General features: G+C 37.2%; 1 protein-coding gene across 6 annotated transcripts in view; it reads right to left on the bottom strand.

Annotated features, from left to right (window-relative positions):
- RAP1GDS1 (Rap1 GTPase-GDP dissociation stimulator 1) overlaps window positions 1-24,992 on the bottom strand; it is a 102,499-nt gene that overhangs the window by 8,767 nt on the left and 68,740 nt on the right. For 4 of the 6 annotated variants that reach the window (XM_054203350.1, XM_054203351.1, XM_054203354.1 and 1 more), the window contains 8 exons: window positions 17,669-17,815; window positions 9,415-9,543; window positions 6,904-7,029; window positions 4,070-4,213; window positions 3,671-3,802; window positions 3,129-3,263; window positions 1,701-1,826; window positions 568-707 (listed from right to left, as the gene is read on the bottom strand). In XM_054203350.1, coding sequence (XP_054059325.1) covers window positions 568-707; window positions 1,701-1,826; window positions 3,129-3,263; window positions 3,671-3,802; window positions 4,070-4,213; window positions 6,904-7,029; window positions 9,415-9,543; window positions 17,669-17,815 — 1,079 coding nt within the window. Of the gene's footprint in view, window positions 1-567; window positions 708-1,700; window positions 1,827-3,128; window positions 3,264-3,670; window positions 3,803-4,069; window positions 4,214-6,903; window positions 7,030-9,414; window positions 9,544-12,682; window positions 12,750-15,029; window positions 16,646-17,668; window positions 17,816-24,992 lie in introns of those variants that run through there. The other 2 variants (XM_054203356.1, XM_054203352.1) reach the window with 2 other exon arrangements.

Raw genomic sequence — 24,992 nt, 5'->3', positions numbered from 1 at the left:
ACTGTTTCTCTTAATGTCATACCTTTTGCCATGTACAAATAAGCTTCTGTTAGACTTTGGAATAAATGATCATTTCTAGTGACCTGTTAGAATCTTAAAACCGTGAAATATGCTACATGAAGAGCACAGGGGACAGATTTTCTGGATCTCATTTTTATATAAATATATATAGCAAGATCATAGTAATTGAGTGTGATGATTCTTCATATATAGCATCATTAAAACATAGAAAACATGGCATGCTGAACTCCTACAGGATACAATACAAATAAAAATGAGTCAAGACTTAGCCACGTGAATCCTAACTGTGTTCCTTCAACTGCCCTGCCACTCTGAAATTGTTTTGCTTTTTTCAATTTATTTTTTTTTAACTACATAGTTCCAATGAGCATTTAAACCTGCTGCTTGCGTCTAACTGGCAGGTCCCAGAGGCAGAGGAGATGTAGCACATGAATTAACCAACCTGGATCTCCAGAAGGATTACATACCGGAGGCCTTGGCTACCAACACCAAGTGCAGAGGTAACTCTTAGTTCTTACAAGCTGACCTTTTTCACCGCTAACTTACTTTTGATTTGCTGTGTCGTATAAGTGCAGAAAGTAGTCTGTTGGACTCTCCCATCACACCTGCGTGATCCTTGGCTTCACACCACTCCACCAATCGTTCCACCAGTTTTACATTTTTGCCCAGCTGTTCAGCTGCTTCTGCTACATGATGCCGGAGCCAACAACACAACAAAAAAGTTGTCACTTTTTAAAGCAAGTGCTAGAAAAATAAGCTGAAAGTTACTAACTAGGAGGAGTTTAAGTAGAACTTCACAAGCTTGCACTAACAGTGAGAAAAGTCTAGGTTGCATGGGAGCAAGTAAAGCCAGTCAAAATGGAAGCAAAATACAGGAAAAACATTCATAATCCAGTCTTTGAAAACAACTTATCAGCCCAGTTAATGAGGCTTGTGCATTGATTATCAGTAGGAAAAATACAGGCGATGTCACATTCCCTGGTGCGCTAGCTCAAAAATTTAAAACCAGAAGGGACTGCTACCGGAAGGGAGCATTGTGGTCGATTAGACTACGTTTTATAGATTATAAGTCATGTAAGTTTCTTCAGTGAATTTCTGTTTCACATCTAATAGCTTTACTAGAATTAGGATGGATCTTTTGGAAAAAAAATCTACAAAACTGGACCAAAAATAAATACTTGGCTAATTTATCTCATTAACTACTTGGGTTTTTTGCAGACTTCTGATTTTATAGATTTTCATCCTAGAACAAGCTGTTAAACTGAAAGGTGCTTGTTCATTTTGAAATTGCAGTTTATCAATTAACAAGTGCGTTAGTCTGTTCCAAGGAGCTAGGTATAGCCAGAAAATGTAATAAGTGAACAGCAAAACAGGAGTGGTAGCTTGAAACACTCACGCCTTAATACATACTTGTAAAGTGACAGTGTAGATGAGTTCTGAAGTACAAAAGTAAATAAGCATTTGACACCTATTCTGAGGGTCCCTGGTAGTCAATTTAGGAGTTCTGGAAAAAAAAGCAACCCACGTTCCTTTCCCTTTGCATATGTATTAGATTTATTCCAAGACTTCAGGAATAAAATTTTAAAAAACCCTCTGCTTCCCTCTTGTAAGAACCTTGGCAGCATATCAGAGACTGAACCAAAGAGAATCACTTAACATAGAGAACAGTTTATTTTTACCTTGTGCATCTATTAACATTCTTAATGTTCCCAGCAGCTTGAACTGAACAGGGGGCATCTCCGATCTGAGAAATTTCAATACAGCTTCTGCAACACCAGCTGATAGCATCTTTGCCTTATTTACAACTGCATGAATAAACAACAGGAATGATCTCAAGAACGTTTCTGGAAGATGCAGTTTATTTCCAAGACGGTCTTGAAGCAAATTTTCAGACACACTTTGAAAAACAGCTTGTGAACACAGACTTTAGGAACATGAGTCTGCACTGCCAATAGTGCGTTGTGGGAAAATTTCACATAGGCAAGGGAACTAAAGTGACTAATTAGCTGGGTAACCTCTTACCCACGTCCAATACTTTATACAAACAACACTGTGGCCTGACATGTCCTCCCATAAGCCCCCTTTCATGGAGCTCTTGGAAATACATGTAAGGTGGAAACTTGGTCCAATATTGTACTTAGAAAAAAAAGTACTTATTTCATATTCAAAGTAGTATTTAAGAAGCAGTTCATCACTGAAGCCAGTTATTGCTTGCTCATTTTTTCTATAACAATATACATTAAAACTTATGTAGGTCTCTGGCAGACACCCCTGGGCACAGGCTCCGGGGAAGCTTGCTGACTGATGGAAGTTTAAATAGAATTACTCACCTGAGAAAGGTAAGGCATACCACTAAAGCTGCTTGGGTTGAGTTATGTATGCATGCTGATTTTTAGAAAGTTATTGTTTGTCAGATCCGAAACAGTAAAATAAGGTTAAACGGATGAAAGACTTATTTTTGGCTTGGTACAAGAAAGCATACACAACTGTTACAGACTTGCTTTGTTTTTATGTGCATGTGCTCTGCCTGTTATGCTTGGGTAATCAAAACTCATATAAATTAGTTTATTAAAAATGACAAGATTAACATTCAGTTCATTGTCTACAAAAAGTATGTAACAGGCTGGCTATTCTAACAGTCTATCTCCAGCTCTAATTTGGGAATTGCTAAAGCCTGAGGAAGTCACAGTAAGATGCAGCATCTCAACAAAGTGAGCACTGCTCTCTGGTGGGGACCCTCAGCTGTGAGAGAGATCTCAAATGAAACAAACAAAAAAAGCAGTGCTCTGGAGAGAAAGGATTGAGAAATCATATCTGAGGCCTCCACAGCTCCCTGCCTATTACAAAGCTGCCCTTTCCTTGGTGGGGGAGGATACTGTGGGATCAAAGTGGCAAAGGATGATCAACAGGCCTGTGATGTATATAAAACTGCTGGTCACAACTGCTGTGCAAAAGACATAAAAGCGATGATGGGCCTGAATGAAAAGCGGCAGTCTGACCTGCCTCTAGGACTGTCAGTCAGTTCTCTCACCCTCATCCCCTGGGGGGGTGCAGCAGGAGAAGGGAATTTCACCTTTGGGAAATTAGCGATGCAAAGTGAGGCTTACCAGGAATAGCCAGGTTTCTGAGAGCACTCAGTGCAGCGTGCTGCACCGTTACATTTCCATCCTCCACGTGTCTGTCTAGCAGATCCATCAGCTTTTGGACTATGCCATTATCCACCATATGGATGCAGTTTCCGTCTGTGCGAGATGACACAAGTCACTTGTGAATGGAAGATTATTACTAAGATTTTTACAAGAGCTTTTTAAGAATAGAAGGGTTATTTCCTTGGTCCTTTCTACATTTTATTGTTGAGAATTTGACCACCATGATCAGCGGGAGCTGCAGTGCTCATGACAAATTTAGAAGAGTGATATAAGAAACCCTGAAGAAGGCAGAAATCCCCCATGCCTCTCTAGAAATGTGCAACAGTATTTTTAAACTAGGCTTAATGCTTTTCAGGATTGTAAAGTATAAAACTACTGTTGTTGCTGTGTAGCGCAAAACCAGCTTTACCGTGACACGCAGCTTTTGTTTGTAGCTGTACAGACAGAGCATGATAGAAGGGCACAGAAAATTAACATAAGCTATTATGGCATATTCTTACCATTTCTGGCAAAATTTGCAATAGCCAATGCTCCTGCAAGCTGTAGCTGATGGCTATTGGAAGGAATCCATGAAAGTACTCTTTGGAACACACTGCCTTTTCCTCCTTCAAATAACTTTTGCATGGATTCATCTGGGGTAAAAAGCATAGACAGTCAGCAAGCCAAAGAAGTCTTTGTTAGGGCAATTTCTTCTAGCTGTGAAGCTCTGTTGGCTTCACTACAACTAATCCAGTCCTGCAATGTGATGAGAGACAAAATCTGACCCATTAAATGTTAACTGGCAGGTAGCAGGTCCTCTATGTTATTTAAAAAATCAATAAGTAGTAAAATTCAGCAGCCAAACGGCATTACAGGTATCTGCTGTTGCTTTGCAGAAGGTAGTGACACACTGTACTTACCTCCAAGCAATAATAAAACCATAAGATCAGAAGCTGTTTTAAGCTCTGCAATATCATCCTCTTTGTCACTGTCCACAGTCTTCTGGACGATCTCAAGTAAGCACTCCACCAAGCCTGCTTCAACCAGCTGCAGTTTAATGACATCTGAAGAACAGCATGGACAAATAGGAGTCAGAATCATGACTTGTAGTACATCTGTTGTACATACACGCAGGACACACGATGAAAAGAAGCAGTGATGTCAATGGTTTCATTGACAGCTTGTGTAGATAAAACTGCAACTTTTATTATTTTAAATTCTCAGGGCCAACTTCTGTTGTTACTATTCACCTACCAGGCACTCCCCTAGCCCTGGACTGCCTTTAGAGCACAACTATATGCTGAAGCTGTATGGAGCTCCTCTTCATTCCTCAAAAATGAGGGTATTTCTCTACAGCAAACTTCTGGCATCTCAGTCATCACGCAGCAGACTCATAAGGGCTGTGCCGTGTTTGGGCTTTCCAAAGACTTTCTCAACTATGGTGCAGAACAAACTTAGTGGTTTTTTTTTTTTTCTTCTATTTCATGTACAGAAGAGCTCCTGACTTCACTAAGACATGCAAGTGTAAAATACAGAACTTCTTGATGAAATCTCAGAGCAAGTAATCACCCATTTTTTTTTTAGCTGAGCCAAGATTTCTGCCAGCAGGAGTACAGTAAGGCCAAATCTAAAAGGCTGGGTTGGGAGAGAAATTTGTTATGACGAAAAACTGGCAAGTGAGGAGGAAAAATCATTTCTTAGGTATTGGCAACAAGGCTCAATAGAGAAGGTGATAAACATGTTTTTCAGGTGGTGAAATAGGACTTTGGAGCAACGCTTTTGCTGTTATATCTACCATGCAATCTTTAACAGATTTTTCCCTGTGAACTTGGAGCTGGGAATCTTCTTTGCATGCCAGAACTCCCTTTCTGGAATGGCAGGTCATCTGGGAATGGCAGGTCATCTGATGCTGTGTTATGTCTTTTTGTTGTGTGAAAGTGATTCTGGTAGTTTTTGCATGCTGATTTTAGAAAGCAGTTGCAAACCTTTGCAGAAATATGCAAACAAATGGATTTCTCTTAGCTTTCTGCAGGAAATGTTTTTTTAACAATGAGTTTAACCTGAGTTAAAATATTTTTAAAGGCCAAAGCTTTGGAAACATTTTTTTCATATAGTTTACAAGCGGCACCTGGGTGAGGAGAAGTTTTCTACCTCTGGTGAAGGATGTGACTGACTCTCAGTTTCCTGTTGTCACTAGACTTTTTGCCTGAGTGAAATCCATTGTTCCTCTAAGAGTGGCTGACCTTCTCATGAACTTTGTTAGGGAATGCAAAATATCCTATTGGGATTTTTTAAATAGGTACTTTTGCACTGAGGTACTTTAAAAAATAGAGAGTTCCCTTAGTTACAGAATACCAGGTTGCAGGTGTGCTATGATTTGAAATATAAATTGCTACACCAGTGTCCTTAACAACAAAACAAAACAAAAAAACAACTCAAAAAACCCCAACCACCAAAATCCAGGCTCTGCAAATACTTCATTTAAATGTTTTTCCCTGATGACCTATTGCTAATTATCTACAATCAGAAGCATTTAAAAAATACAAGCACAGTGAACTCACTTAAGTATGCCTTGAATCCACAGTGGAAGAGTTCAGCTGACTACCTCATAACATGCAAGCACCTGAGTTATGGTCAGCAGCAGTAAACTTATCAAATTTTATTGTGACTATAAAACATAGTCTAAGAAAAATGAAGCACTTGAACTGAAACGTGCCAAACTCACAAAAGGTTGGACCCAATTCTGCGTCAGTCTCCACGGATGGAACTATCTTAGAGCAACTTGTTAGTTATTATGTAATAAATGTTTTTTACATACCACTTAAAATAAAAGACAAAATAACTTTTTAAATTGAGGTAAAAATTTATCTTGATTTATATTATGTAAAACAGACACAGACAGAGTGTGTGTATACATCAGATTAGGATAAAACCTAAATCATTAGACTTCACCATCTATCTAAAAATTTATTCCATTCAAACAAGCTTTAATGCTGAGGTGATTAAAACAAGGTTATAGAGCCATCAACTACTGTGATGTCTTCTATACTCAAACTGCTTCCCACTTCAGTCCAGCTCCGCCTGTTAACTCATTTCTTCATTTCCCTGAAGGGCAGACTGTAGATTATACAAACCACCGAGAACTCATTTGGGAGGAACATCCCGGGGGCGTGATCGGGCACACATCACTTCCCGCATTGGCTTGAGCAGTGAATGAAACTCAAAAGTCTCCTGGGCCTTCCCGGTGCTGCCATAATATACGCTACCAAACACTCAAATTAAGCTTATGTGATCTCTCAATGAACAGTAGGGGGAGAGCGTCCTGCTCTTAGCTCTGCAATTAACATGCCCCTTGCAAAAATATGTCCATAGGAAATGGAACTGCCAGTGGTTCTGAGATCCCAGGAAACGACGTAATGACTGATGTTCTGATGCTGTAACAGACTATGAACTCTTGAGCCAGCGTTTTGCAGACAAATGTTGTACAGCCCTATAAAAAGCAGCTTTTGATATTCCCACTGCAGGTACAGGGAAATAAAATGTAACATAATCATATACAGAGTGAATCAGCGGTGGACTTGCCATCAACTATTTGTTGGCTCCTGTCATATGCTCAGACAATTAAGACCTATTCAATTCATATGAAACTGTCATCACAAGGATCAATCATGGTGGCTGCTGAACGAGACGCAGCCAGTTATTCGGCATTTAGTCCCTGAAACAGACACCAATATACCAAAACACGTATTCTCACCGTTTTCTGCCAGGGGAGCCAAAACTTCAAAAATCATCTCTTTTTTATCATGCTCTATTTGCTTCTTGAACAGTTTCACAAGCTCTTCAGCAATGTTTGTGTAGGCAAACTGCTCTTTACTTGACTCTGTGAAGCAAAAGAAAAATTCAGTATCAAGTCAACAAACCACATCAAAAGGTAGGACTATTTTTTTCTCTTTATTACTAGGTTTATTCAGTAAGATGACTAATAGTGCTCTTCACAGACAAGAACAACAGACTCGTGCTTGTCACTAAATGAAAAGAAAAATACTTTAAAATAAATGTACTGACCTGAATTAATTATGATTAAGGCTGTTAAAAATATATAAATATATGATCAAGGCTGCTCGGGCTGTTTCTGCCCAACAAAACTAAAGGTAGCTATAGAAACAGTAACATTACGAAAAATAGATATTAAGTCTTGGATTGCCCTCAGCTTAACAGGAAGACTAACAGATTATATATTGCATTTTCTACGGGAGAGATGAAGAGTTGTACTGAATGCTGTAGTATTTACATGGTTTCACGATGGTGACATTTCCTTTGAAATCTGTGCGTGGCTGTTGCAGGGCCATTTCATACTGCACAGAAAGCATAAAGCAGCTTTACAGATAAGCTAGCTCGCTACCAGGAGGTTAGCCAGCAGATAATAGTTCTTCAAATGTAGATTCAACAAAAGCATCTCTTACCCCATTGCCTGTATCTTATTCCTCCTCACTGGCAGTATTACAGGGCATGCAGGTGGTAGGGCTGGTGTTGTGCATTCTCCAGTTGCCTCCTCCTAAGGGCCATCTGTACTTAGAAAACCTTCCAGCACCTTTGCTACTGCTCTAATGGATGGTTAGGGATTATTTTAATGTAAAATTGATGCCGAGGGGAAAACTGGGGAAATGCATGAACTGCAGCCCTAGACCCTTTTGTGCACATCCCATTATTGTTTTCTCTCACTATGCATGCCTGCACAGCATATTCTAAGTGGATTTTTGACCTTTCCAGTATTTTTAAAAGCAGAACCATCACACTCTGTATTGGGGTTTTGCCCTGCTTTGAAACAGAATAAGAGTTCATATAATGCTTCTCAGGGGATCTGTAGAATGCAGTTGTCTTTAAGTGATGAAAAATGACAACCTGACAACAAAATACCCTAAAGTTACAAGGCAAAAATAAAATATTACCGTTACAATGTGATTGACTAAGCTATTGCTTAAGGGAGATTACAGTATTACAAGCTAAATTAATTTTGTGCCAATCTTAAAGAACGAGCATCTTTTCAGTGTATGGGAACAGGAAGGGAAGCAGCTGCTGTTAAGCTGCTTTCCCATGGCTCTTACTCAACTGGACAAAGCTGGATATTTCCAAGGAGGGAAAGGAAATGTAGTTCTCAGTGGAGATACCATTTATTATATTAATATCCTTGTGGGTTTAGTTGCATTTTAGCACTAGAATTTCCGCTATATGACTCGTATTATACTTTCTGCTGTGCAGACAGAATATGTAGTGCCCATCTTGAAGATCTCCGATTCCTTCATTTCTTTACTGCTGTTTTGATGCCCCTTTCTGTTGTTGTTTTGTTAAGTAGACTTGTCTGCTATAGGCAAAGGTATTATGCGTGTGATCAGACTATACTAGATAACATAATATTCTCTCTGGCCTTGAAATCTACTAACTTAGGACAGTTGTGAATAACTTCAGGCCACCAAATAGTACAAACTCACAGATATATTTTTCATATTTTGAACTGCTGAATCTTCTTAGAAATACAGAATGATATCTGTAACTGCTATAGTGTCGTACTCCAGTGCAAAACCCCTAAAACTTCACCAAATAGGTTAGGAAAAGAACAGCAATGGAAACCATGGGTCCTAACAAACTGTTGGTTTCCACTTTGTGGAATTCAACTGAAAACTAATCCACTTGCAAAGTCAATGGATCAATGTGGGACCACAAACTTCCATTTAAATGAAGCTGTAATGAACGTCTACAGCTTAGTAGTGTGCATGGTTTATACGTGCAAGTATTTAGTCTGGAACATGTTAAAACTCTACACCTAAAAGAATATTCTATAGGCAGATTTATGTACTGTGCCTGTCTCAGTTTCATTCAGTGATTTCTGTGAGCCAAATTATACCAATATAACTTTGTGGAGCTACACCAGGACACATTATTTATATTATTAATAAATAATTCAGAGTAAGTAGCAGCACTCAGGAAATACTGTTTAGATGATTTAAAATGGGCTTAGTTGCATTGAAGAACGTTAACATAAAACATAAGGTTGTACTAAGTACCCAAATAAATTTCAGTTTCTGAAGGGGAAAAAAAAAGAAAGAGACAGCTATAGATTTTAGAGACAATATGCAGAAATTGCTTGCCTTAAATTTTAAATGTACCAAAAGGAATGGAACAAGCATCAGTGCAAGGCTTTTGTCAGTCTCAAGATTTAACTTTATGAAAACTGGATGTAAATTTGAGAATAATATTGTGGACTTACCAAGTTCTGCTAAATTGCCAAATGCAACAAGGCACATCTCTGTCAGAGCTGCATTTTGGCAATGTATACCCAACAATTTCACTAATGTAGGAATAACACCCATATTGATAAGCTGTGACTGCAGGGTATCTACATAAAAAGAAAGTGCAACAGTGAGTTAGCATTTCTGTTTGTAGTACTATTCTTTAAAGCAAAAAAACACTTTTCACACAAAGCAAATTCTAGGCTAAGCAGCATTAAAACGTCTGTCTCCTCTACTCTTCTACACTAGGATCTGGTCCAGACTTGGGATATGGACTCATAATTCCCCCTGCCCCTGGCAATGGGACCTATTCCCAGAAATATTCCCTCCTGATATGGTCACAGGGTATAATGGATTACGCAGCTACTGATAATTTTGTGCTTATCAGGTTCCTAGTACATGTTGGGTTTGATTCTGAGCTCACTGAGACTAGCTGACTGAAGTCTAACAAAACTACGTTTTGTGAAATAATTATTTATCTGAGAGCATGTTCCTATATACTGTTTTCCCTTAAAGGTCAAAACTGGAAAATTAAAATTAGAATGAATATAAACTGGCACTGAAATAAACATGAAAAGTTTTATAAACACAGGAAGTCACAATGTAGATTATGAGGAGCTTGAGAAAAAAGAAAGTTTAATAAAGGCAAAAAAATGGAAGGTTTAAGAAAAGTCCTTAGAAGCCATTCTGATAATTTCTTGCATAGGATGAAAGTTTATAGTATTTACAAGTAAGAAAGTTATTGCTCCTAGATGTCTGCAAATAGAAAGATGCTTTGATGGTTAGGCAGAAACATGATTGTTTTAAAGGATTATTTGTAACGATATTTCTTATACATTTTACCTATAACATAGCAAAGAAGAAAAACATTGTTTCACAGTTGAATAGAATGAAGCAGACATGAACACACCAGATGTTATTTAGTAATTTTCCTAAGCATCTTTTTTTCTGTGTTTCTAAGCACTTTAACTACATTTAAGTGTTACACACTCAAAAGACAAGGATCCAAAGCCCAGTGAATTCAAGAGGATTGTTATTACTTCATTCAGCTTTGGGTCACGACCTACCCGGGAATTAATTTTATCTTTTTTAAAAGGAATTTACTCTGAGCAACTGAAATCAGTTGGAGTTTTTATACTTGTTGGATCAGAGCCATAAAAATCGCAGATTTTTACAGGGAGATAAAAACACATTACAACTTAAGTCTAGCAAATTCAGTATCTTCTCATGCTCGTGGAAAACTCTTTGCCTTCCAGATACTGCTGAGTGTGTGTGAAATCTTCATATAATAAAAATTGTGAAAAGGTTCTGGAATGTTTAGTTAATCTATGTTAATTATTATAAAAGTATTTTACAATGATCAATTTGGTACACTAAGTAAATGGCATAGTTATTACAGGTTATTAGGGATGAGCAGGAATCCTTATGGCTTGACATCTTTAATAAAGCTGTATTACTTACCAGTAACTGAATTTCCTTTGTTTTGGGGGGGAGGGGTGGGGGCGGTTTACCTCTTCCACAGATTCATGGTCTTTAGAGAAATTTATGATAACGCCATGACAGACATCAAAGAGCTGTTGAAGTTGTCAAATTTCAGGTAAGTACAAATTGCACTAGCGCATGCATTGAATGCCATTTTACCTCCGGCAGATGTGTGAGTCACTACCGTACCCTCCTACTTTATTCCAAACTGACTGTAAAAATCTATCTCTGAGTAGGAAAATTGTGGAGGGGGAGCTAGAATGGTTCTGTGGAGAAAATGATCATGTAGGAGAACTCAAGTTACTGGTAAATAATCTGTTTTTGTCCTTGGTTTGTGATTGTCCCCTGCAGACACTTAAAAATTCTGAAGGAAAAATGGTAGTCATGGAGAGTAGGAGAACAACGACACAAACCACAAATGCCATACAAAATTATGTGGAAAGAAATTGCTTTGTTACTAGACTATGCCTTTAGTGACTCTAAAATCACTTTATCCAACTGTAATGGACAAAAAGACAATTAATCTCTATGGGCTTCATTTGGCAAAGCATTCTGACATCAGAAACGTAAACTCTCTATTTTAAACACGGCTTTTTTTCTGCTGTCTCTTTCTTAATACAAAATATATAAAAAGTGCAGAGGAGAAGACGAGTCGAAAAAGGGAAACCATATCCATCTTTGAAAGGTAACAGGAATCTTAAGAGCCAAATAGAAGGATATATTGTTGTTCAAGAGAGCATGGAGCGCACTGATTAAAGGTCTCCAGAATTCCCATGTAGGAAAAAGGGAAAAAGAAAATATACCAAGAAAGAACAATTGTACTGGGTCAAAGGTCAGGCCTTACACCTGACTGCATACCAGTCTCATTTCCCTGGAGTAGAAGGATGGCACCTGAGCACAGGAATGGTCTGCAGTGGTAGGGAGGGGATTAGAGAATTGCCAATAAGGTAAATATTGATGTGTTGACCACAGTATAGGAAAGGATAAATTTTCTCCTCCGCCAAAGACAGGACAACCCTGTCAGTCACAAAGCTGCATAGGAGGCAAAACCTTTGAAAATAAAAGGCTACCAGCAGCTATTTGCTATGTTTATACATAAGCCTGGGCTTGCCATACAAATTCTGAACTAGTCATTTACATCTGTATTACCACCAATAGGAGACTCTCTCTCTAGTGAATGCAAGGGCAAAGAAGAAGTTTAAGAGAAAAGTATTAGGCTTCTCATTTGTATGGAGACCCACAGCACTTTTTAGTTCAGAGAAATTAAAAACATCTAAGTGGCTGACTCTTAGCTGAAGGACTGACAGCAGTTCTCAGGCTCTCCTACGAAAGACTGGGTAACTTAGAGTAACTGCGTGTCTCAGCCTTTCATTGCAGGAGGTGCTAAGGTCCTACTAGAGCAGGAGACAAATTCAGGGGACACATGCATCTATCCTACAAGCAGTTGCCTGACACGGGACTAAAGTGAGCCATGAAGCCAGGCAACACCGTGTCTCAGCATGAAACAGCATTTCTATCAGCTTCCTAAGCAGAACTTTATGCATAGTGAGCAGGAAGCATGAAAAACTGAATGCCTCTTTTGGATTTATGACCAAAAGCCACAAAAGAAATTCTCTCAGATTTTACACTACTATCACATGTTGCACTAGTAAGATGCCTCTGTGTTCTCTTGGGGTGAAAAGCACTGACAGTGATGCTGTACAGATGCATATACAGGTAGATAAAAGGCAATCAATACATGCGCCAGCACAAAGAATTACCTACCGAAAACTTGAATTTCAATGGCTCCATGTCCTTCGATGACACACATGGAAACTCCAAAGAGTAAGATCTGGGGAGAATATCCCAAATTGAGAACTTTATTGGGGGCATTTGAGTTTAAAATGCTGATTTAGGCTAGCTCATGATTTTGGACAGAACTTCAGAAAACAACTAGTCATTTCGTGTTTCATCAGTAACTGTGATTATAATGCTAAAGGAAAACTTGTTTTGTACAAATTGACTGCATAATTTCATACCCTAGAGAAACCTGCTTGCAATCCCCACATCTTTGTTAAATCATCCTATAACATATAAGTGATTGTATTGATTATGTCACTATCATAAGAAACATACTTTTTATCTGCTTTTACATGCTTTAGGTTACTTTGCATTTGTATATTTAGGTCTTGAAAGCATGCTAGACATCTTTAGCTGTCATGTAAATGAAACAAAACCCACGGAAAGCATGAAAATTAACAAAGGTAAGTCTTAGAAGGAAGCATTACTGAAACATTGCTGTTAGACCATAATAATGGTGCCATAATTCTCCCTTTTCATTTCTTGTGTATAGCTTTTGCAGATGGTAAACAGTGCAAATCAGTCCCCAACATTCATTCCAGTCGCTAAGAGTTTTGTGAGAATAGGAAAGGCTTGGCAGCTGTATGCTTTAACATCAGAATGTTACATTTTACAAAAGCGCTGAAGGAAAGACAACCTCGACAGACTGAAGTTTAATATGAAATGAGATGAGGAAGCAATCTATAGACATAATAAGTTTTATCTACATATATATGCCTATATATAAACATACGTATACTTTCACAAAATGTATCCAATTAACTTTTGATCTCCAATTTGACTACGTAATAAGCCAATTGGCCTACTTCTTCCACCATTTCTGCATTTCTTTAAAAATGCTTTCATGGTTTGTTTTATAAATCTCAAGAAATAATTAGCTACCTTACAGACTGATTCCATTAACTTGTAAATAGTCTTCACTCACAGGATTATGAGGTCAGCAAAATAACCACTCATGTGACTAACTCTTTTACGTGAGTGTTTGCATACGTTTATTAGTTTAATTAGATTAGTTATTAGTTTTTCACTCTTTATCCAAGCCTGCTTTGCCTCTTGCTCTTAAGCAGATTCATAGATACACAGAGACTATATGTAATGATACTAGTCTTAAGAATGGGAGATGCACAACCACATACTGAACTCACTGAAAGGTGCCCAAACAGCAACTTTAAGCATGGGTGCTCTGTACCCCAAATTAAATTTGCATAGCTTGACAAAGAAAGATTATAGACTTCTGTCAAGATGTGCTTCTTTTGGGATTAAGCTATGAGCGCAAACATTCGCAAACGTGTGACACGTTTGTTTCATTCCTACCCATAACTGCAACTCTGCATTTTAAGAACTAATAAGGGAAAGCAGGGATGAGCTACTTGTGTTTGATTGAATTTGGGTAGTAAAATACGATTATGACAGAGAGTCAAGATAATCTGGTCTGAAGTCAAAGGGATGTGTCCCATCAGAAAAAACCTCTGATTTCTAGCAACACTATTAAAAATTGATATTCTTTTTTGGTAAGCTTAAAAGAGCTGCAAGATATGCCAAAGCAGTATTTGTTCTGTGACTAATGAAATGATAAGATACCTAGGAGGCAAAGGAAGAACTGAGAGACAGCAAGGCAAAAATAATTCCTGAACACAAGCAGATGGCACGAGAACCTTGTAAACGGAATCTTAGTTTTAAAGCTTAGACAACAGTGTTATGACTGAAGTTACAATTGCAAGCTGAATGTCCAGAATAGGGATTAGATACAAGAATGCTCCATTAATTTGCTCTGTTTAGGGGAAGAAAATATTACTTGTAGCTGTTCTTTAGTTGCCATTTTTTGTAAAACTCATGTGTGATAATGCTAATTCAAAAACCTGAAGTACTCAAGAATTAGTCTCTCATTAAAAAAATAAGGTAGTTGATAGCTATTAAAAATAAAGTAGTAGCTATTGGAAAAAGAGGGCAATTAGTTGACTGGGAATTACGGCTGTTTAGAACCAAATAAAACAATTTATGTACTCTTTGTTCATAAAATGCTAAGGATTAGAAAATATTAGAGTGTTCACAGATAATTAGATGCAGCTAAGAACCCAATGTGCTGTAATCATCCTTATCTGGATAGCTAGTGCAACTTAAAAGAGTGCAAGTCATTAAAAGCTGTAAAGAAATCTTCAAAGTCCCCACCTGTAATTTTTGTAACATAGCATGCTAAGCAGGAAAAGATTACAGAAACAAGAGAAGAGAAGGCAGAAGTGCTATTTCAAAGACTGAAACACTTCCTTCTTACATTTCCAATATTTTGTCTTTTATTTTTGTCCAATTTGTTTCCATAACTACTGACAAAGCAATCTGGGACTCTAGGCTGCAATCCCATACTCCTCATCCTTCAGCAAAACCAATGCAGTGTTTATCTTCTCCATAAGTAACGTGGGACCAAGCCTTTGCAAGTAAATCCTGAAAATGGTATCTGATAATCTGTGAGCACAATTAACTGTCAGGACAAACTGAGTTTTCATGTTTAACAACAGGTCATCAAAGAATTGCATTTACTCAGAATATTATCCACCTAATGCTGCAATATGTGGAAGTAAGTGGTTGTCTTGGGCTCATATGTGACATTGACTGACGTTCTGAAAATTTACGATGGTCTGCAGGTGATATTTTTAGAGTAGCTCACAACTATGGTCCAATTTTACTTGTGTCTCTTAAAACAAAACTGGCAAAACAGGCCACCTACAGGTCTCTCCATGTATATCCTGCAGGTAGATAACTGAGTTTTCTTCTAAAAATTTAATCCTCTACTTATTTTTTTTAATATTGATTCAGCAGATTATTTGGGGTTTAATTAAGGGTTGCCCCAGTCAGTGGGCAAATTCACAATGGAACTGCAGGACACAAGTTTTACACAGCATACCCATGAGTGCTGGGCCTACCAAAAGGCCTTTTCTCATGGAGACCACCAAGTATGTGGGGTAAGGTGAGGGTTTGGGAAGCTCCCAGCAATCCTCCCTGATGTGATGGTAGGACAGAAGGGTGGTGTGCACCCAGATCCAGGAGCTGGGAATAGTCCTGCATTTCTCACTTCTGACACTGCTTTGGTGGCTCCTGTGAATGTTGCCTCAGTTCGTTAGTTCGGGTGCGATGAGAGATGTCATTTAGCAGAGTAGAGAGCAGGTAGTGAATCCTCCTCATTGTCACTGAACTACACAACTGCTTTATTGATTGCATCAGAATAAGCTATCTTACTAGATGGAATGAGTCATTTATTCAATGTTCGTAACAGTTAAACTGTTCAGAAGCTGCTTGTTGGAGAGATTTATCTCATAATTAGTTTTCCTAGGGAAGATCTGCTGGGAGCTTGGTCACTGAAGCAAAACTGATACAGTATCTCTACACAGCGCTTTTGGACTGGTCTGTCTTGAGCTACCAAATATACTGGATGCTCATTAGTCTTAATACAGAGGATTTTGGTAGCTTAGAAGTGAGAATATCTATTTGCTCCAAATATTTTAACAAATAAAGAAAATACAGAAAATACAAAATTCCATATGATATGGAATGTAATAAAATGTGACACTCATGCAGACATCAAGCAAAACAGTTGCTGAAAATATACGAAATAAAGGAAATAGAAAGTTATTATTTGGAGAAGAAGGAAGAAGTAAACAAGTATTCCTAGATAATACTAGGAAAAGAGGAGAAAAAACAAATGCAAGAACAAGAGAAAGAGATGAGATGCATACAACAGTGATATTTGGAGCTGGGTACATAACACTAAGAGCAGGAGTTCCAGAGAGATGCTACAGAAAACACATAAGGGAACTATGCTAGAAGATATGATAAAGCAGATCAAAAATTTATACAGTAAAGGTAAAAAAAAAAAAAAAAAAAAAAAAAAAAAATTAAGCCTATGGACCATCCTGAAAAGTAGAAGAGTTTCAGGGACATAGATTTGGAAAGTGAGTTACAGCAAGTGATAACTCTAAGGATATGGTGAGCAGCTAATAAAGAAGCTATTTCTTCCTAAGCTAAAACACTATAATTCAGGAAATGGGCATGATCAAAGAAACAATGTGATTAGCTAACTACATTTTCAATTTGTGCCATTACAAGTCAGGAGAACAGCCTCTATTTTAGCTTTCCTCATTTATCCCAATTTTCCTAGAGATTGAAATTTTGAAAAACTTGGAAATACGTGAATACCGTCAATGTGTGAGTGCTTTGGCATATTACCACACTTGCGTGCAGAAAAGCACATTTCTACAACTAATGTAGAACACTATTTTCTTACCCTCCATGGTCAAGGATTTCTCGTTTAAGATACTATCTTGTGCTTTTATCCCAGCCCCTAAACATCTCCGTTTAATGGGATAAAGAACATAAACTTATAATTTGTAGACACAGAAGAGTGTTGAACATACGCATAAAGTATTCCCCATCTATCTTAGAAGGAAGTAACATGTAGGTTTATATACATTTCACAAGGAGAAAAATGACTAAGGAAAACAGGCATATATACCCCCAAATCGTCACCTAGGCAACATTGCCTGCCTGCAACAAATTAGTCTTACGGTGTTGTTTGATATTAGATGAAAAAGAGAGGACTTCTAGTTTACTTCTGTAAATCTATTTTTTTTTTCCTAAGGTCTATGATACATCTCCATGTATTAGACAAAGAAATAAATTCCAGAAATTGATTTTAAAACTTTATACAATATGCTATACGGAATTGCATGAGAAAGATATCTAGTATTTTTGGAAACATAACTTTACTGAAAATTCTGTGTTTGAAATGATCTTTTCAGAATAACTTAGTGTTAGTATCCACAATGTAAACCTACAGTTGACTTTAACTTTTATCTTTTTTCTTTTTTTGATGGGGTTGTTCTCTTGGTAGACATAAAGCAAATTTTCGGTGTTGTTTACCATTCTCATTGCTATAGTTCATCAGCATGCCACAAAAGACAGTCAAGAGCTTCTCACTGGCTGGATCTGTTTTACTGCACAGTGACCTTATATGGTCTACTACAATATGTGCACCACCTGCACGGTCAACTGCGTTCCTGCCCTCATCTGTAAAACAAAGAGTTACATTAAAAAAAAAAATGAAACCAAAACCCACCGAAGAGTCCCAAACATAACAGTAATCATACAAAATGAAGCTTTTAAACAGAGTGAAGTCGTTCCTCCAGTGTTGTGAACTTCATCTAGAGAGATGCTTGAGGGCCAGCTTTTAGTGTAACAGAGCTAGGAAAGTGAAAATACCTACAACAAAAGGGATTAACCACCTGGCACTAATACCTTTGTAAAGAAGTTCAGTGTTTGAGGCAGAGCTGCTGCAGCCGATAAATAATATTCTGAAGATACACTGGATTTTGCCAAAGGCAGGTTCTGAGCACTTTACAAAGCCTAGCCCATACACCCTTGTGGACCAGGTAAAATACTCTTGCTGTTATGCAGATCAAGAAATTGAACTAGAGAAAATAAATTGCTTAGGTTACTTAAAAACAAAATGGGGAATAAAATGGAGAAAACAGACAGAGGTACTAGTTCCCAGTCACAAACTCTGTTTGTGCACTCACTCTGCCACATGCTATGTTCTTTGTCCTTCTATACCTGAAATTTAATACCACTCTCAGATTCTTTTTGTATGGTTAAAAGAAAAATTCACTCTGCATCTATAATAGGCTACAACGTTCTGAGGTTTCGTAAATAACACACCATAATCTCTTTTATGTAACTCTTTCTGTATAACAAATCAGATTTGATATATCGGTGTAGGAATAAAGGAAAAATTGGCCTTCGATTACAGTAGTCGACAATATCACTTCCTTTCCCAGCAGGCAATCAGCAACCAACAACAGTCAATAACCTAAATTCCAGGGCTTCCAAAAAGAGAGATTTCCAAGTGAATTACAGTTGGAATCAACTGGAAAATCTGTATGAAAATAATACCTTGAGGCGAAAATCACTAAAGCAAAGGTTTTGCAAAATAAGACAAAAATCCCTTTAATGGCCCCAAAGCAAATCTCGTCTTTCCCTTGTTATTCACCACTGATTCATCGCCCCTCTCTCTCCCCATCATACATAGAGGTCAAGCTACCAAGTTTTCCTCACTCTGCAATGTATTCAGTACGAAAACCAAGTTTGTCCACATTTATAATATGATCTTCCATTATAAAGTATTCCAGAGCTGTGCAAAAAGAAGTTTCTACATCTTCCAATTCTTGTTAATACTATTTATGAGGCATATATACCACTTACATACTATAGTTATAAAAAGAATTATAAGTATTGTATATAAACCTATACTATACATACATTCATAATTATACATATATATATATATATGAGGGGTATATACAGGGACTGCAGATAATTTGCTGAGTGGAGCTGAAGGAGGAAGGGTAATTCTTGGTGGATCTTAATTATTAAATATTACCAAAGTAATAATTGTTTTGCAGAATGAGATAACTTCTAATAGAGGAAAACCATCACTGCCATGACTGCCTCCGTGATCAGGACCTCAGGGGACTGTGTTTCACTGCAGGTATGTATATTCCATTTTGAAAAAGGAGAAACCGAAATCTGTTTACAGTCAAACAAATTCAAGATAAGATTCCGTGTCAAGGAAGGACTATAAAAAAAAAAAGGAAAAATATAAAAGAAATAAATTTCTCACATCTTTGATGCAGTGACAAAAATGTAAGCATAATGCTGAAACAAAAGGAGGTCCTACACCATAATATAGTGACACAATATAGTCAGGTGTTTACCAAACCGTCAGAAAAAAAAACAACCGAACTTGGCTGGAATATTCCAGCATCCTGTTTTATGTCTCCTCCTCTTGTATTTTTTTTATTACAGAAGTTATGCAAATGTATGATTTTGTATTTGACTCACCTGTTTTCTGAGTCAAAACAGGTATGCAAAACGAAACTGAATCACTGATTCTGGATCAGATGGACTGAATGTGGTCCTCAAATTGCTATAATGCAATTGAAATCAACAAACTAAAACCATGATAAAATTAAGCTTGAGATAAGAATCAGGTGTCAAACTTTTTCCCACGTCTCCACATGGAACTGCATATAAAATATATAAGCAAATAAAAATACAAAGGTAGAGTTGGGTGTGAGGGTCTGGAAGCAAGGGTTAAAAAACCAAAAAACAATTACAAGCCAGGTTCCTTACCCATACGGAATCTGGCATAACTCTGAAAGTAATTGCGTGATAGTATCTTACAACAAATGAGAATATAACTCGTACATCCTTTTACTTCCATTCTCTCAGGTTTGTCAAAGAAGTTATGTATCAAAACCTGCTGTATTTTTAAGTACGTAATAGTCTTTCACTTCAAATACATAATAAAACTCTTATGCACGCAATATTTTTGTTAGGTAGATAGATGATCAGCTTCTGCCGTACAGACAGCAAAAGTAAGGCAGAAAGATTCAGAAACAAAACTCACTGCAGGAAATGTCTCTTGACGTCTATAGAATACCCAAAAAGTTAGGATAAAATGAACTTCAGGATCCCTCCCAAGTAGGCGGCAGGTTATAAGTGCCACACTTTGACATGACTACATAGCCTGGCAGATTCGTAAAAAAGATGCCTTAAATGAATTTGTTGCTCCACCTCTTTCCTGTTCTAGAGCTCACCCTGCTTCTCTGCCCTAGGCAGCTAGGTGAAGAACAGACCTGGGCTAGTGCTGTAATTAGGATCTCCTGGTGCTGCCTTCTTATGCCCAAGAGGATTAAGTCAGCTCATTAGTGCAGGGCCGCAAAGAATCCTGTACCAGATGTAGGAGGAGAATTCTGAAGGTCCTGACTACCCACTCCAAGCTCAGGCTATGACACTGTGTTGCATGCCCAAGCAAAAAGCGTGTTTCTGACTCAGAATGCTCCATGTACTTATTACTGACTTGCTTCTCCCTGTTCCGTCGCTAAGAAACAGATTTTGCACACAAGAATACTCACCGAGTTCCAAATCATTTACAGTCAAAACAAGACCGCAGCATGTTGCTGTGTCTTGTTCTCAATCCAACCACTACCTTGCAGTTCAGCAGCTCTATGAACTCCCACACTTAACGTGCTTCCAGCCTCCCAAAAGCTGTGTTGAAATTTTTCCTGTGACCTTTTTAAATAAACATTTGCTATTCCTAAGAGATCCGTGATTGAACAGTTTAATGAGAGCATTCATATTGCTGCTTAAAAATGCTTCATTACAGCTCACAAAGGGTAATGCTGTTGCAGCTTTTTTTTTTTTAAAAGCAATATCGTTTAAAGATGCCAGAATGACAACAACCCAGGGGACCAGAGGGAACTTTTTTTCCTACAAAATGTACAGTAAGATTTATTACAGAAGGAGTTATTACTTCCACAGTCTTCCTTAGCTGAATGCAACGCAACCATCTCTAAGAATTAGTACAGTCTCTCTTTCTAACCTGAGTTACTCACAGGAATTTTATGCAAAACTGGGTTTCAATGTGGATTACCAAATTACTGGGATCGCTCACATTCCCCTATGAACAGAGTCCTGTCAAATTCCCCTGTGGCTCAGCCATGCCTGCTCCAATGGATGCCCAAGTCAAAGACTAAAATTTTTTAGTGCATATGATTGGTAGGTCTTCAAAATGCAGCACTTAGAGTAGTTTCAATTTGCTTTTCCCAAGATGTGTTTGCAAAATTTTCCCTTGAGTTTTCTTCCACAGTTTACTAAACCCTAAGACAAACCACTAAGTCATAAAAGGTTAATAGAAAAAAGAATTAAAGCGACAGCTTGAAGTATGAAAACAACATAAAGCATAAGCTATATAAAGCCAATAAATTATTTCTAAAAAACCCGCACCAGTACTTCGATTTCTGTCACCACTGTAAGGTTATTATTTCTGGAAATATAGTTACATCAGGAAAATGGCTGTGCCATAGTATAGGCAGATATCAAAAAATACTTTTGCAAATAGCTCACCTAGTGCTCTTTAATCTAAACCTTAAATAAGCTTTGTTTTTCTCATACTGCGCCCTTTTTTTAATTTAAAGTTTCAGCTTTGCCAATCCAAGTGACATTAAAGAAGCAGATGCCTCTCATACAGATTGGGACAAATCCATTAATGTTCTATTAGGATATTGAGTTGTGTCTTCACCAGAAAAAACACATTAGTTTAAGCAGTTCTAAAAACTCGTGTTTTACCCAATTTTTAATTAAGTTTTAAAATATATTGGTCTGGTTCCTCCACTATTCCAAACTTTTCTCTTTGTCGTCTCTAATATTTAAACTATAGGTCAGAAGTCATTTGTGCTTCGGAAATGATCCTGGTCCTGCAAAGATGCACACTGTTATTTAAGTGTGTATATTGTGAGTAAACACACAGGCTGGTGAAAATTAGGTAGGTGTCTATGATTCTGATGGTGATGGCATCATAGCTAGTTAAATAACAACCAAGTAGAAGCATAGAAAATTAAGTTCGGTATAGTGATGTACTGAATGGTTGTTTGAAAGCTCGTCCATTTCCTTCTCACAAAAAAAAGTTAAGTCATGGACACTCCATATTATCTTGGCCTACCATATCTTTGTATCATGATGTCCACAGTGCCACTGCTTTCCAAACAGTTCTTTGCTATGTCTTTGTTACTGTATGATTCTGAAAGATGAATTTTGTGTTTCATACTACAATTTCATATGTAATGGTATTTCTCAGTAGGGGCTCTATATTGGCTTGCAGACCATAAAATAGATTTAAGCTTTAAAAAGCACCAGGAAATCACAAGTTACCATGTCATTACAATGTTTACTATATATATAGGTCTCAAAAATATACCAATTTATCAGATAATCAGCTAGAAAACTATTTGACAGCTTTTCTTAAGAATGATCTTTTGGGCTTCAAATTTAAGATTGGTACTTTGAAATGTTCTGGTTTTGTCTTGCAACTGGAAACCTGAATTCTCTATTCTCCGATTCATGTTCTAAAAAAGTTTATTGGTATAAATGGTTGCACTGATATAAATGATGCAAGTCAGTGAGGGAAAGAATGATTTTTGTGATCCAGGTCCCCGATTTGCATAAACCAAGGTGCCAAGACAGCAGCTTTTTGATGACATTGAAAAAAAATAGTATTTCTTTTAAAATTCTTTTACTCTACAATTAGGTGTAATGATCAAATCATTTAAATGACATACTGCCATTTTACTTAAGTGCTTCATCTTTATTGCATTTGGTTCTAATCCTGCATTCTTTTTGGCCAAAATACCGCCTAGGTTAGACCACTGCTTTATGGATAACTTTTTTTTTATTATTATTACTTTTTTAAAGATGAAGATGAACAGATCTACAGTAGCCGAGGTGGGAGGGGGAAAGGGTTCTTTATCCATGTCCTATTTTTATTTTTCTCTACGTTTTAATTAGGTCCTTTTTGCATGATTTTTGTACTGAGACATTCATCTGCTCCTGCTGCTTGTTCTTCCACCTGAAGTCATAATCTTCTGTGATATCAAACAGGCTGCTGCAGAGGAAATTATGACATGACATACAGAAAATTATAACCATGTGTGGGGAAAAAACAGCAGGAGTACCACTCCAAAGGAAGAAAGATCCTGCTTACATGTTTTCTCTCTTCTTATTAAGAAAACAGAAAGAGAAAATATTCAAAAAACACTCTTAGGGGCAAACCCCTAGCTAGTGTAAACCATGTTATCTACGTTGACATTAGGAAAAAAAACATTGCCACATATAAACTGGGAGCTTAACTTTTTTTTTTTCCTGTCAGAACACTGTAAAGATAAAACTTTTAAGGCAATGCTGTCATTCAGTTTTAACATTTGACCCTAGCTTTTTATCTTGAATCTGTTTGTGTATGCTTTTAAATCACTGGATTCTGGACCCTGTCGATTCTTTGACTGCAATTCTACAGAATACAACTCTGTTACAGAACACAGAAGTATTGCATTAATTTTATTTTTTCAAGGAAAGTAAGCTTCATTATTATATTGCACTATTATTGTTTGCTGCTTTTTCCATGTCTTCTGTGCACTTGTATACAAGGGACAGGACACAGCAATACTGTATGAGATCCCTGTTTTAATAATTTGAAAGATATTTTTTGGAATTGCTCTATCTTGTACTGAAATTTCCTTTCCCTTTATTTAATTCCTTCAGGAATTATAAGACTCTGATTACCAGAAGTACAGTTTTGTTTCATTTGCTTATTGATTAAAATCAATCAATATAGCCTTAAAATTTTTGCTTTATGAAGAAAAAATAATCTTGAATTAGTCATGCTTCCTTCAGAGATAAATGAAGTGTCTTGTGATCAGTTAATCTTAAATTGCTAGCAACTATCCTTAGCCCTAACTCCAGCTGCACTGAGGGTATTGTATCATAAATTATTCTTGTAGAAACTATGCTAAAACAGTAAATATGTAAATAATAAACTAGAAATGCTAACAGAACGCTGTCTTCTAGTATAGGGCCTTCAAGGACTAAAAATATATAGCACTGATCTTTTCAGATAAAACTGTTGCCAGCATATTCACTGGCTAATGACAACTGATGCAGCAGCACACTGGTCCTCTTATGCAGCTGGTTTATTCTAACAAATACAATTTTAAAATGTTGTATCCAAATGGATATCCAGGGGTATTTTTGGTAGACTCCTTATAATAAGTTGAATGTGTGGACCATAGGATACCAAAGCCCGCAAGCCCTAATCTCTCTCATGAGCATCATGGCATTTGTATACAGTCAGGAGTTTGACAGAAAATTTGAAAGGACGGGTAAATGCGCCAGTATTGCATCTCCCTAATGTTACGCTGAGGCAGCAGTCAAATGCAAGCCAGATTCAACTCCACAACTTAATTCCAATAGAATTTGCTTCTTTTTCATGTTCCTCTTATGTCATATGTCAGATACATATGAGAAAAATAATCTGTTTCTGATTTTTAGACAAGAGAACAGCGATGAGTTTACTGTTCAAGACTTTTTAATATATCACCGCCAGTCAAATTCTACTAGTGCACCTGAGATTTCAATGTAACAGCAGAAATGTTTTTTATTAGCAACAAGACATAAAATACTACTAGTCTTAGTATTGGCAGGTGATTTGTTCTGGATTTCAAGGAGATTTAAGTTTTAAATGTAGTAATTTCCACTACTGAATTCTATTTGAAAATAAAGAAGCCAAACAGTATAAAAAAGTTCTACTAGATATATAAAAGTCAGGTAAAGGCCCTCCAAGTTGAATGTAGCACTT

This window comes from Rissa tridactyla, chromosome 5 (genome assembly GCF_028500815.1).
Source record: "Rissa tridactyla isolate bRisTri1 chromosome 5, bRisTri1.patW.cur.20221130, whole genome shotgun sequence".
Classification (NCBI taxonomy): domain Eukaryota; kingdom Metazoa; phylum Chordata; class Aves; order Charadriiformes; family Laridae; genus Rissa; species Rissa tridactyla.
This window is presented reverse-complemented; position numbering and strand designations above follow the sequence as displayed.